This window comes from Phytophthora parasitica (assembly GCF_000247585.1).
Source record: "Phytophthora parasitica INRA-310 unplaced genomic scaffold supercont2.9, whole genome shotgun sequence".
Taxonomy (NCBI): Eukaryota; Oomycota; class Peronosporomycetes; order Peronosporales; family Peronosporaceae; genus Phytophthora; species Phytophthora nicotianae.
In genome coordinates, this window is record NW_008648995.1 from 49,282 (window position 1) to 59,512 (window position 10,231).

The 10,231-nt window shown below is 45.4% G+C and overlaps 6 protein-coding genes across 6 annotated transcripts; 3 read left to right on the plus strand and 3 right to left on the minus strand.

Annotated features, from left to right (window-relative positions):
- Positions 1-2,040: 2,040 nt before the first annotated feature.
- Positions 2,041-4,261, plus strand: PPTG_06121 (hypothetical protein; the record flags this gene model as incomplete). Its single annotated transcript, XM_008900010.1, has 3 exons — positions 2,041-3,804; positions 3,860-4,141; positions 4,200-4,261. The coding sequence occupies exons 1-3, from the start codon at positions 2,424-2,426 to the stop codon at positions 4,259-4,261; spliced, it is 1,725 nt and encodes a 574-aa protein (XP_008898258.1). The 5' UTR covers positions 2,041-2,423.
- An 82-nt stretch (positions 4,262-4,343) lies between these two features.
- PPTG_06122 (hypothetical protein) lies at positions 4,344-4,854 on the plus strand (the record flags this gene model as incomplete). The annotated part of the gene is made up of 3 exons (XM_008900011.1): positions 4,344-4,576; positions 4,649-4,738; positions 4,800-4,854. 3 exons carry the CDS (start codon positions 4,344-4,346, stop codon positions 4,852-4,854), a joined length of 378 nt encoding a protein of 125 aa, XP_008898259.1.
- On the minus strand, positions 4,741-6,812 carry PPTG_06123 (hypothetical protein). The gene has a single exon (XM_008900012.1). It carries the CDS (start codon positions 6,761-6,763, stop codon positions 4,940-4,942), a length of 1,824 nt encoding a protein of 607 aa, XP_008898260.1. The 5' UTR covers positions 6,764-6,812; the 3' UTR covers positions 4,741-4,939.
- Positions 6,813-7,521: 709 nt separating this feature from the next.
- PPTG_21822 (hypothetical protein) lies at positions 7,522-7,629 on the plus strand (the record flags this gene model as incomplete). The annotated part of the gene is made up of 1 exon (XM_008900522.1): positions 7,522-7,629. One exon carries the CDS (start codon positions 7,522-7,524, stop codon positions 7,627-7,629), a length of 108 nt encoding a protein of 35 aa, XP_008898770.1.
- A 266-nt stretch (positions 7,630-7,895) lies between these two features.
- Positions 7,896-8,569, minus strand: PPTG_06124 (hypothetical protein). The gene has a single exon (XM_008900013.1). The coding sequence runs from the start codon at positions 8,521-8,523 to the stop codon at positions 8,059-8,061; it is 465 nt and encodes a 154-aa protein (XP_008898261.1). The 5' UTR covers positions 8,524-8,569; the 3' UTR covers positions 7,896-8,058.
- A 1,210-nt stretch (positions 8,570-9,779) lies between these two features.
- PPTG_21823 (hypothetical protein) lies at positions 9,780-10,231 on the minus strand. The gene has a single exon (XM_008900523.1). It carries the CDS (start codon positions 10,180-10,182, stop codon positions 9,835-9,837), a length of 348 nt encoding a protein of 115 aa, XP_008898771.1. The 5' UTR covers positions 10,183-10,231; the 3' UTR covers positions 9,780-9,834.

The window sequence follows — 10,231 nt, forward strand, 5'->3', positions numbered from 1 at the left end:
ACAAAATAACCAAGTGATTACGTGCGACTAAAACCACCTGTGTTCCCTGATTGGTTTTAAACCCAGCACCGCATTGAAATTCACGACCTATTAATACCTATTGTTTCACTCTGCAATATTCATTCAAGTCTCCAAGCCGAACCTTCTTCATATCAAGTGAAACACAGTATGCGCTTGCCGTTTGTTTTGATTGGAGCTCTTTTTATCATTTTCGGGAGTACCAACGTGGTTGTGGCTGCTGGAACTGGTCGGGAGATAACTCGAAGCTCACCTATCGATGTGGTTCAATCTCCTGCTGAAAACACGAACGACATTAGGGTCCTGCGTACGCTTGAGGATGGCAATGACAACCAAGAGAGGGCACTCGACTTGTCCAAGCTTCCTCAAGGCGTTAATGCGGCTGCCGCCGAAAAAAATCGAAAATGAGTGGCTACGCAATACCGCGAAGTATAAAGCCATGAAGAGTAGCGACGACGAGCTTTTCAAGGCCTTCGCAATTTGGAAGGGGATGAATTATACGAAGCGTGATGTCGCTTGGGCAATGCTAGAACTCCGTACGAATCCTGTAACCATCGTAAAATTCGTGAGACGCTACAACAAATATCGTAAGAATCCCGATATCCGGCTCGAGTAGGTAGGGGTTGCCGAGATATCTGTGCAAACGTGCTATGGTGGAGCTACAACATGAACAGAACGAGTAGATTACACTAGTAGTAGTATCCCTGAGATTGAACAGCAATGTTGTTACAGAGCATGAACCAAGAAAACTTTGCTTTTATTTTTTGAAACCGCTGCTGAATCACTTTTATTTCTCGTTAATAACTACTTAGTGCGTTTTATATTACTAGAGCACTTAAGTGCTTTCCGATTCCAGAAAAAAACATAAATATCACATAAAGCCAATTTGAGGATACAGTTGAAATTCCATTATTCATTTTTGAAATATTCTGACGGCCACGCAGCTAACCTGCAGAATTCCTGCTCGGCTTCGGGGCTTCTATTCTCGGTACAAGTGTCACGATCCGTGATCTCAATGTAGCCATCAGGCGAAGCCTCAGCAATGCATTCAAAACTCTCGACGGTTTCCTCCTGTTTGCTGCAAAAACGAAGGGCAAGATCTTACTGCGAGATCCAATGAAGTGAATGAGCTGCTACATACCGACGAAACCCGGTACCTCCAGAAGCTAATGACGAGAGACCTTGAGCTGAAAGCAGACGCTGTAGTAGACGAAGTTTTTGAGACACCGTTGATCGAACAGCGTGGTTGTGTTCAAGTCCCCGTCGTGCCAGCAGTGCGAGAAGTCCTATGTAAGTTCCCGGGGGTTAAATTCAACGAAGTTTGCGTCACAGTTGATATGAGGCTGTCACTATACGAGCTTCGTGCGACCATCTCCAGAGCGGCAGTGATCACTTTTGACGGTCTCCGACTTTTCTTGGCAAAAGAGATAAAGGGAGATTCATCCAATGACCAAGCTACGGCCTGGCGACGGATAACATCGAATACATGATGAGAGATGAGGCGGAATTGAGCGACCCGTACGATCTCGTGAGGGCCCCAAGTGTGAAGTATCTCCAGCTTTTGGTGAAGAGTCTGGCAATCGTTGTGAAAGGAGAACGACCTCGTCGTTGGGAGAGCCTATACCGTTAGTGGTAGGATATACAGTCATGTAGTATCCATTCTTTCAACAACATCGGGTGGAGCTATCTAGAAAAGCTGTGTTACTTGGACTCGTACGCCCAACCGTGCAAGCCCAACTCTACCGACATTTCGTCGGCCGTGTTAGAGACGATCAAGACGATACTTCATTCGACCGCAAAACTGATGGCGGATGTTGCACACACATCTCTATGATGCGTCAAGATCATTCAGATCCGTCCTGGATTTTTCTTTGACAAGTAAGTATTTTGGATATTTGCTGTGTTGGAACCAAAGGAACTGAAAGACGAACAGTACGAGGAGGACGAGGGCGGATCTGAGGAGGGATACGGTCGAAGTATAGAATATCAGCTCATCGCGCGTGAAAAACGCATAATGAAGACGGCGTTGGCACAGACTGTGGTGGCGGTGGAGAGGGTCAACTCGCGGTGTTTCAGAAGTGCTGTTGGTATCGTCTCGAACTACTGCCAGTGGATCTTCTTCAAGACTGACTTTGACACTGAAAAAGGGATGATCAGAGTATCAACTGACCACGACACGTTAACGTCTACGCTCGACGAGATAGCCCATCCAGTAAAACTACCAAAATGGTGGGATATGATACAATAAAGGTGTTGGTACCTGGGGCTGCTGGAGTCTGAGAAAGGGGAAGAGTGGGATGCAAGGAGATCTTTTTGCAGACCACGTTTACTCGTTGACCTTTTTTCGGATGTAAAAACAAAAATAACTTGGTTGTGCTCTTGCGCTCATCAACAACTGGCGTCGTATGGGTGTTCTTGCAAGGTGGAGACAAGTCTCGAATGTGGCCCAAAGGCTACATCCTCGTGGTTGCTATTCCATTCAACGTCTGCGCCGGTTTAAAACCTACATGGACGAGTCAAACTGCGGACGACTTCTATCGGTGTGTCTACTCACACCGATGCCTTGTGTAGCATTGGCCACGCTGGTGGAATCAGTACCTCTCGACTCTCCTGAAGCCGGGCCGTATAAGAACTACATTTTCTGGATTCGAGCTTGGATCGTTACAGCGTTTGTGGATTATTCCATGGTCATTCAAATGAGTCAAAGTCTCGCGCGGCTGAAGATGGAGCACAGCTACATCGTGATGATTGCTCTGGCTGGGAGCATGATTTCGTTTGGTGTTGTGTTCGCCGTGGCTGTGTGGATTTCATTCCCTGTTCCGTTCAGTATGCTTGTGGCTTCACCTCCGAGTGTGGTCGTTATCTTGGTTAGTATTGGATTTATATGGAGAGAACGGTGGCGTTCCGATGCAGCTTTACGTCAAGATCTCGTTCGACACACCATGGTATTCATGTGCCAAGTAGCGCTAACTTTCATTTATCCTCTGTACATCTTTGGTTTCTCCTCTATCAGTGGCGTACGGCAACTATTCTATGTACTACTGCTACCTGTTATCAAATCGGCGAGTAGGAATTGGATCAGTTACACCTTAGCAGGCCAAGACGATATCAAACCAGAAGTTGTTATATTCAACGTCGAGGTTTTCAATGCCCTTTACGTATCCTCAGCGGTCCAGCATTCATCATCACTTGGAACTACGGTAGCTCTCATGCTTATTGATGTGATCCACTTTTGGTTTTCCATGCGGGGCACTACTGCAGTATTAAAGAAGGTGAAAGAGTTAATGGCGAAGATTCCACCGCATCATCCAATTGCCAAGGAGAATTTTGTGGAAGTGGCGCTAAGAATTCTGGCAATTCAAGATCGCGCTCAATCTCACGAACGGCTACGAAGTCGGTTGAATAAGACAAACAAGTCATTGATACTTGAACCAATTCAGACATACAAGAATTCGAGCGAGGATATTTCGCTACGAGCTCCAACTCGCGCAGAAATTTTGTCGGTGATTCGAGTCGGTTCACGAGACGTGGGAGCATTTAAGCGCTTGATGAGGAAAGCGTCAAAAGTTTTCCCTGCTACTCCTGTTCAGCAGACCAAAATGGTACACATGTCTTCAGGTCCGAGAATGGATTTCAAGCAACCCGTTGCACCTTGCTTAGGACTGGAAGCCATTTTCTCTTGTAATGAGCGCGAGGCATTCCTAAACACAACAACACATGTGCTGTATATCACTGAATATCTCGTGCTGGTAGAATACACGGAAGCAGTGCTTCCTATGGTCTACGGTACGGATTACGTGCCTTTAATTAAAACTCGTTTGCTAATGAAGCATGCTTGTAGCGCTGTACTCGATGATCGCTTTCCACTTGCCGAATTGTACTTACAATCTATCGCTCGCAAACCTGTCGAAGAACGAATTACTCACGAATGTCAGCTTTGTGGTGGCCTATAGTATGCTGGAATTGACGTCATTGATGGTGGCAATGGTCGTACTCAAACGCGTGTTGGGCATATCACCTGTACACCAACTCGGTTTTGTTCTGGAGACGCAGGCGACAATGGTTCAATCTAAGTTGATGCTATGGTTTGTGTACGTGATGCAGGTTCCACTCGAACACGTTGGTAAGTACCGAATTTCCTTTTTTATGGTTCTAGATTTCTGTTTCTGAAGATCGCATAGGCACCGACTTCAGCTTTAAGTTTAAATGGGCCCACACAGCTCACCAGGAAAGCGAAACTTGACTCTGAAACCTCCAGGTGCCGATTTTGGATTTGAGACAAGTTACAACGACTCTGTAGAAGACACATCAAAGGAAAGGGAACCATGCCTGTGAACCGCGATCGGCCTGCTGGAATTCCATCTCGGGCGATTGAGCGGCCCCTCGCAGTGAAGAAGCCGTCCGGACTGAACGTCACACGCTTCATCGCTCGCGAGGAGGAGCTGCATCAGGCACGAAAATACACTTCTAATAACGAAACCAACGCAAGTAGAGCACTTTGGGAAGAAAAGCAAAACCGCCTATCGGGTAGTGGTGCTCGTACCCAGCAGAACAAGCGGTTCGAGTATTATAAACTGTTGTCAGCGATTTTTTTTATCTGATGTGCCATGTTTTACGGTCTATATTGTAGACTTGACGAAGAGCGCGAGTTATTGGACAAGGAGGTACTCGCGATCCGACAGGCGCGACTACAAAGATACTACGAAGCCTGCTACCAAGAGTAAGGGATATTATTTTTTTATTTTTTGCAATTTAAATAATTTGTTTCGTGGCACCTGCAGTTGGGAGCAAGAGTTGCGAGCTCGTGGTCTAGCGCTTGTACGTGATCGAGACTAAATAACTCCAGTTAGAATCTGACAAAATAACAGATTTTTCAGGAGTTGATTTTTTTGTACTTCTTAGTACTATTGATCGAGTTTTATCATACGACACCTTCATTCTCCAATAGGGGCTCCTCAGCACTTCCGGCACTCTTGTTTTTTTCTTCACGAGGGAGCTCTGAGCTCACTGCAGACGGAAGTACTACGTAGTGAGGTGGTACTGTTTCAGACGGGTAGATTAGCAACAAGTAGAGCAGCAGGGTGACATATAAACCAGCGATGGTGACTAGACTAATCCAAGCTGACGCTGATAATTTTTCTGGAAGGTTCTTGAGGAGAATATCATAGACAAGCGTGTAATTCACACCACAGAGCAACGCCGTGCCTACGACAAGGAGTGCTGCAATCCACCTAGTGTTTACGAAATGCGGTCCCATCAGTCTCTTGCTAGTTGTGAATGCGAGTAGCGGCAGTAACGCAAAAGGTAGCTGGACACTCTGCAGAACGTTGAGGAGCTCGTTAAAGCGGTCGCTTTGGAATTGTCGGTCTTGACTGATTAGAGCCACGATGATAGCCGGTATCAATGTCACTCCTCGGGTAAGCGCCACACGCTTCCAGGCTGCGATCCGGATATCCAAAAAGCCCTCCATTACGAACTGACCAGCGTAAGTACCAGTCATGGTCGAAGCCTGGCCAGAAGCAAGTAAACCAATCGCCCAGACTACCTTAGCATATCCTCCAAGGGCCTCGCGTATGGCCTCACCAGCCTCTGCGAGGCCAATTTCTTGGCAATATCCAGCCGTTGGCCCCGATTCAAATAATTCAGTACCAAAACTCTCTCCACGTCCATCCACGTAACACGGTGTGCATTTACTCACCGTATTCATAATAGCTGTAGTCACGTTACCTTCAAATACACTCTCACCACCAAACACACATACATTGCCCGTGAAAGCATCGTAAATCGCACTCCCCGAGCTCAACGCCGCCTTGGCTGGGATACACGAGGTCTGGATGTCTCTCCCATACAAACTCGAAATGGGATTACTACTCAGAGCATAGCACTGACTGCTGAAGAAGCTGCTGGCAAATGCACAAACCACAGCAGCGTTGATCAAGAAGCTGACGAACAGGGCCATGACTGCTTCCAATCCAAAATAGTAATTTGCTTCCTTCACTTTTGTCGGAAATCTCGTATCAATTCTCCTTTCTTGGACCAACGCTGAGTGAAGAAAAATGTTGTGAGGCATGATAATAGCCCCCAGCATCGCCACGGCCTGCATGGTATTCTGCTTGTCCATTCTGGGTTCCACCACCCCTTTAATTATCTCAATCCCGTCTGGATCACTCATGGTGAAGTCGGCAAAGAAGCACACGCACATGGTGGCAATGAGCAGCAAGAAGAACATCTCGAGGTATCTAGTTTTTGAATCCCCCGCTTTATGGAGTGCCAGGAAGGTGAAGGTATCCAGCCCAGTCAACAGACATCCCAACCATAATGGTAGCCCGAATAGAAGCTCGAAGGCTACAGCCGATCCCAGAACCTCCTGGATATCGCTACCGATGATGGCGAGCTCCGTCATGATCCAGAGTCCGAAGGAGACGAGTGGAGGGTACTCGGAGCGACACAACTGAGCTAAATGTCGCCCGGTGCAGGCTCCCAATCTGGCGGCTAAGATCTGGTAGAGCCCTCCGAACATGGTGCTGAGTAGAACGACGTAGAGCAGCTGGTAGCGTGTGTACGCCCCACTTTGTAGGTCTGCTTCGAGATTCCCAGGGTCCAAGTAGGCCATGCTCATGAGCCAACCGGGACCGGTATACGACCAGAAGATGGACCAGGAGAAGCGAGGACGATGCGGGTGCGTGGTGGCATCGGTGAGGCCACGAGGAAGAGGCTCAGGGACGAACTCGGAGCTGGTCATCATGATGCAGGTTGGGTTTTGGCTTGAGACTTTGGTTGAAGCTATAGAGAGGAATTTAACCCTCTATTTTAGAATAGTATCAATAAATTACTTCTAATAACTAATTATTGCGAAAAAGAGGTAATATTTCGAGTTAAATTAGTATTCGTAATCGTTAAACATGTGTTGTGGGTTTTCAAATAGGCATAGTGTGTCATGAACCAATCGACATAGAACGTCGACGCCATTGGACGAATGCGCCAGCACTTCAACAATGAGGTGGGCGACCAGGTGTCCAACGCGGTGAAAAGCATTGGCTGGATCCATTTGTTCCCGAAAGAACGGATATGGCCCCGCATATGGCCATCAAGTTGGAGACACAAGATGAGCCATGATGGTTGGTCGTCAAAATAAAAACGCCACGACAATCCTCAATTCAAGAATTTGAAGCCAGGTGGTTGTGCATTCCTAAAATATTATCTATCTAAATGTGAACGAAATCATTGCGTCGAGATTACCAATTGACGACACGGGCTCTGGCGTCCGGGGTACTCACTCGGTGCGGACGAAAATGCTCAAGGAAAAATGAAATTGTGCCACCAGAATGGTTTGTGGTGAAGCTTGTCTTCTGTCATAACAACTTAAAGCATATCTACATTTCTCCCCATCTCTAATTTATAGTAGCTACTCAAGTACTTGTGTACCATAATACCAATGGGTATGGATATTTCTGGGAAACCCTGCTAGCGTTTTTACTGTCGTGCAATATCTGGTGCTTTAGAATGACGCAGGTGGAGCAATTGCTGGACGATCAGCATGCCGTCCAGGAAAATGAATCGTCGATGGTCGTCATCGACGAGAGAGCGGCCGATGATATTAAGATCCTTTAGACAAGAGAAACGTACCAAGGAACATGCCGACGACGGACACAGTAATGAATGAGAATTACGAAATTTATGGTATTAATACATGCTAGTATACAATACTTGCATGACGTCTTAAAAGCAGTTGATTATATATTCGTCTCCGAAAGGTTGCAATTTAAATAGAAAAGGTAGAATGAGACTCCCCACCAGAGAAAACCACGAGTGGTCTGGATCTATACAGTATAAACCGAGAATGTTTTAAAAAAATAAAAGCAAATTTCAGCTGTTTCGCAGTGTTGTGAAAACGTAGATGTATTGCCGCCAACATCTTCATGCTCTGTAACAACATTGCTGTTCAATCTCAGGGATACTACTACTAGTGTAATCTACTCGTTCTGTTCATGTTGTAGCTCCACCATAGCACGTTTGCACAGATATCTCGGCAACCCCTACCTACTCGAACCGGATATCGGGATTCTTACGATATTTGTTGTAGCGTTTCACGAAATTCACGATGGTTACAGGATTCGTACGGAGTTTTAGCATGGCCCAAGCGACATCACGCTTCGTATACTCCATCCTCTTCCAAATTGCGAAGGCCTTGAAAAGTTCGTCGTCGCTACTCTTCATGGCTTTATACTTCGCGGTATTGCGTAGCCACTCATTTTCGATTTTTTCGGCGGCAGCCGCATTAACGCCTTGAGGAAGCTTGGACAAGTCGAGTGCCCTCTCTTGGTTGTCATTGCCATCCTCAAGCGTGCGCAGGACCCTAATGTCGTTCGTGTTTTCAGCAGGAGATTGAACCACATCGATAGGTGAGCTTCGAGTTATCTTCCGATCAGTACCAGCAGCCACAACCACGTTGGTACTCCCGAAAACGATAAAAAGAGCCCCAATCAGAACAAACGGCAAGCGCATACTGTGTTTCACTTGATATGAAGAAGGTACGGCTTGGGGCCTTGAATGAAAATGACCGAATGATACAATAGGCACGTCGTGAATTCGTGGCTGTTTTTCGGTAACCAGTTCTTAAAAGAACGAAAGTGATGCCGGGTTTGCCAATCATTAACGTTAGAATACACTTCTGCCAATGTGTTTACTTGCGGGCATTTGTATTTTTTTGTAACGTGGTACGAAGAAGGTGCACCTTGAGGACTTGAATGAAAATTACAGAAGGATGGCCGTAATAAATGTGGCTTCTGCCAATGTGTTTACTTGCGGACATTTGTAAAAAAAATTGTAACATGGTACGAAGAAGGTGCACCTTGAGGACTTGAATGAAGATTACTGTGGCTTCCCTCCTATGTCACATCAAAGCGGATTGTTTTTACACGTTGTCCACATGTCCGATAGCCAGTTTTTTTTTTAAATAAATAAGGATACGTCCACCGGTTTGCAACCAATCTGTAATGCTAGATTCCTCCAATTGGTAATGATTGAAAAAGAAAAGCATCTGTCCAAAAAGTTTACGGTAAGACGTAGGCCAATGTTTTGGCCTAACAAAGTCTTGGCCTCACATGATTATGGAGGACGTGTCCTTTTCACGACAAGAAAAAACCGCACAGTAAAAAGTGTGAACTACACGTCTAAAGAGAGGCCGCCACAACATACATCGCATCACAACCACTAATTCACCAATTTCACGACAATGCATTTTTATTCAATCAGACCCAACATAAATACCTAATTTAGCCAATAACACTATGACGGCGTCACACAGCACCTTGCGCTGAGGAAGTAGCGCTTCCATTCGTATAATGAAGGGGTAGGTTTATGATACTATCTTCTTGTTAGTATAGTAAACCTAACCCTATCTAGACGTCTGTTTGAGCTATGATTGTGATAAAATGGAAGCAGCTTCCGCTCATCTTAGAAATTGTATGCTTTCTGTGTCGGAAGCAACTTCAGGCTTCCCAAATAACAATTGATGCAAAGTATGATTACTTGACCAATAAAAAGATAGTCTTAGAGTCAATATTGTCCAATAAAATGAAGAACCGTGTATTAATTTTCAATCACAGCTTAAGTAATGGTGATAAATTATTAGAAGACTCTCGGCAAGACAAAATCTACAGCAAGACATTAAATACTAGAAAAACATGACAAGATAATAGATATTACGACAAGACTAGATGTACGTGACAAGATTAATAATACTAACACAAGACTCAATGTACTATAACAATACACAATATACTAAAACAAGACTCGCAATACTATCTTTTTATACTAGCTGTATCTGTTCATGTAAGCATGCTGAGCTTTCACGAGTCGGCTTTTCTTATCAAGTCTGATATATCGTGCCAGCTTGTCGACAGTGAGCGCATTCAGGTTGGTATTCGCTGCATTTTTCATCCAATTATCGACGTAGTAAGCTGCATACATCGATAATGTGGCCTCTGAGGCGTCCCTTGGAGTCGGAATTCTCTTTTGAAAAGCAAAATCAACAACATCTTCCGCTATCAGCTTTGCAACACTGAGGCGACTGGGAAGGGATCCGCTTTTCTTTCTTTCCTGTGGTGTCCATTCACAAATCGGCTTGAATAGATGACGAGTTGGGTCAGCTTTCCAGTACATTCGATACAAAGCCCGCCAGTCTTTAGCTGGCGGCAGAATAGATATCTGC

Excerpts from the sequence above, each read along its gene's own strand:
- PPTG_06123 (XM_008900012.1), bottom strand. The coding sequence starts at position 6,763 with ATGATGACCAGCTCCGAGTTCGTCCCTGAGCCTCTTCCTCGTGGCCTC.
- PPTG_21823 (XM_008900523.1), bottom strand. The coding sequence starts at position 10,182 with ATGTACTGGAAAGCTGACCCAACTCGTCATCTATTCAAGCCGATTTGT.
- PPTG_06124 (XM_008900013.1), bottom strand. The coding sequence starts at position 8,523 with ATGCGCTTGCCGTTTGTTCTGATTGGGGCTCTTTTTATCGTTTTCGGG.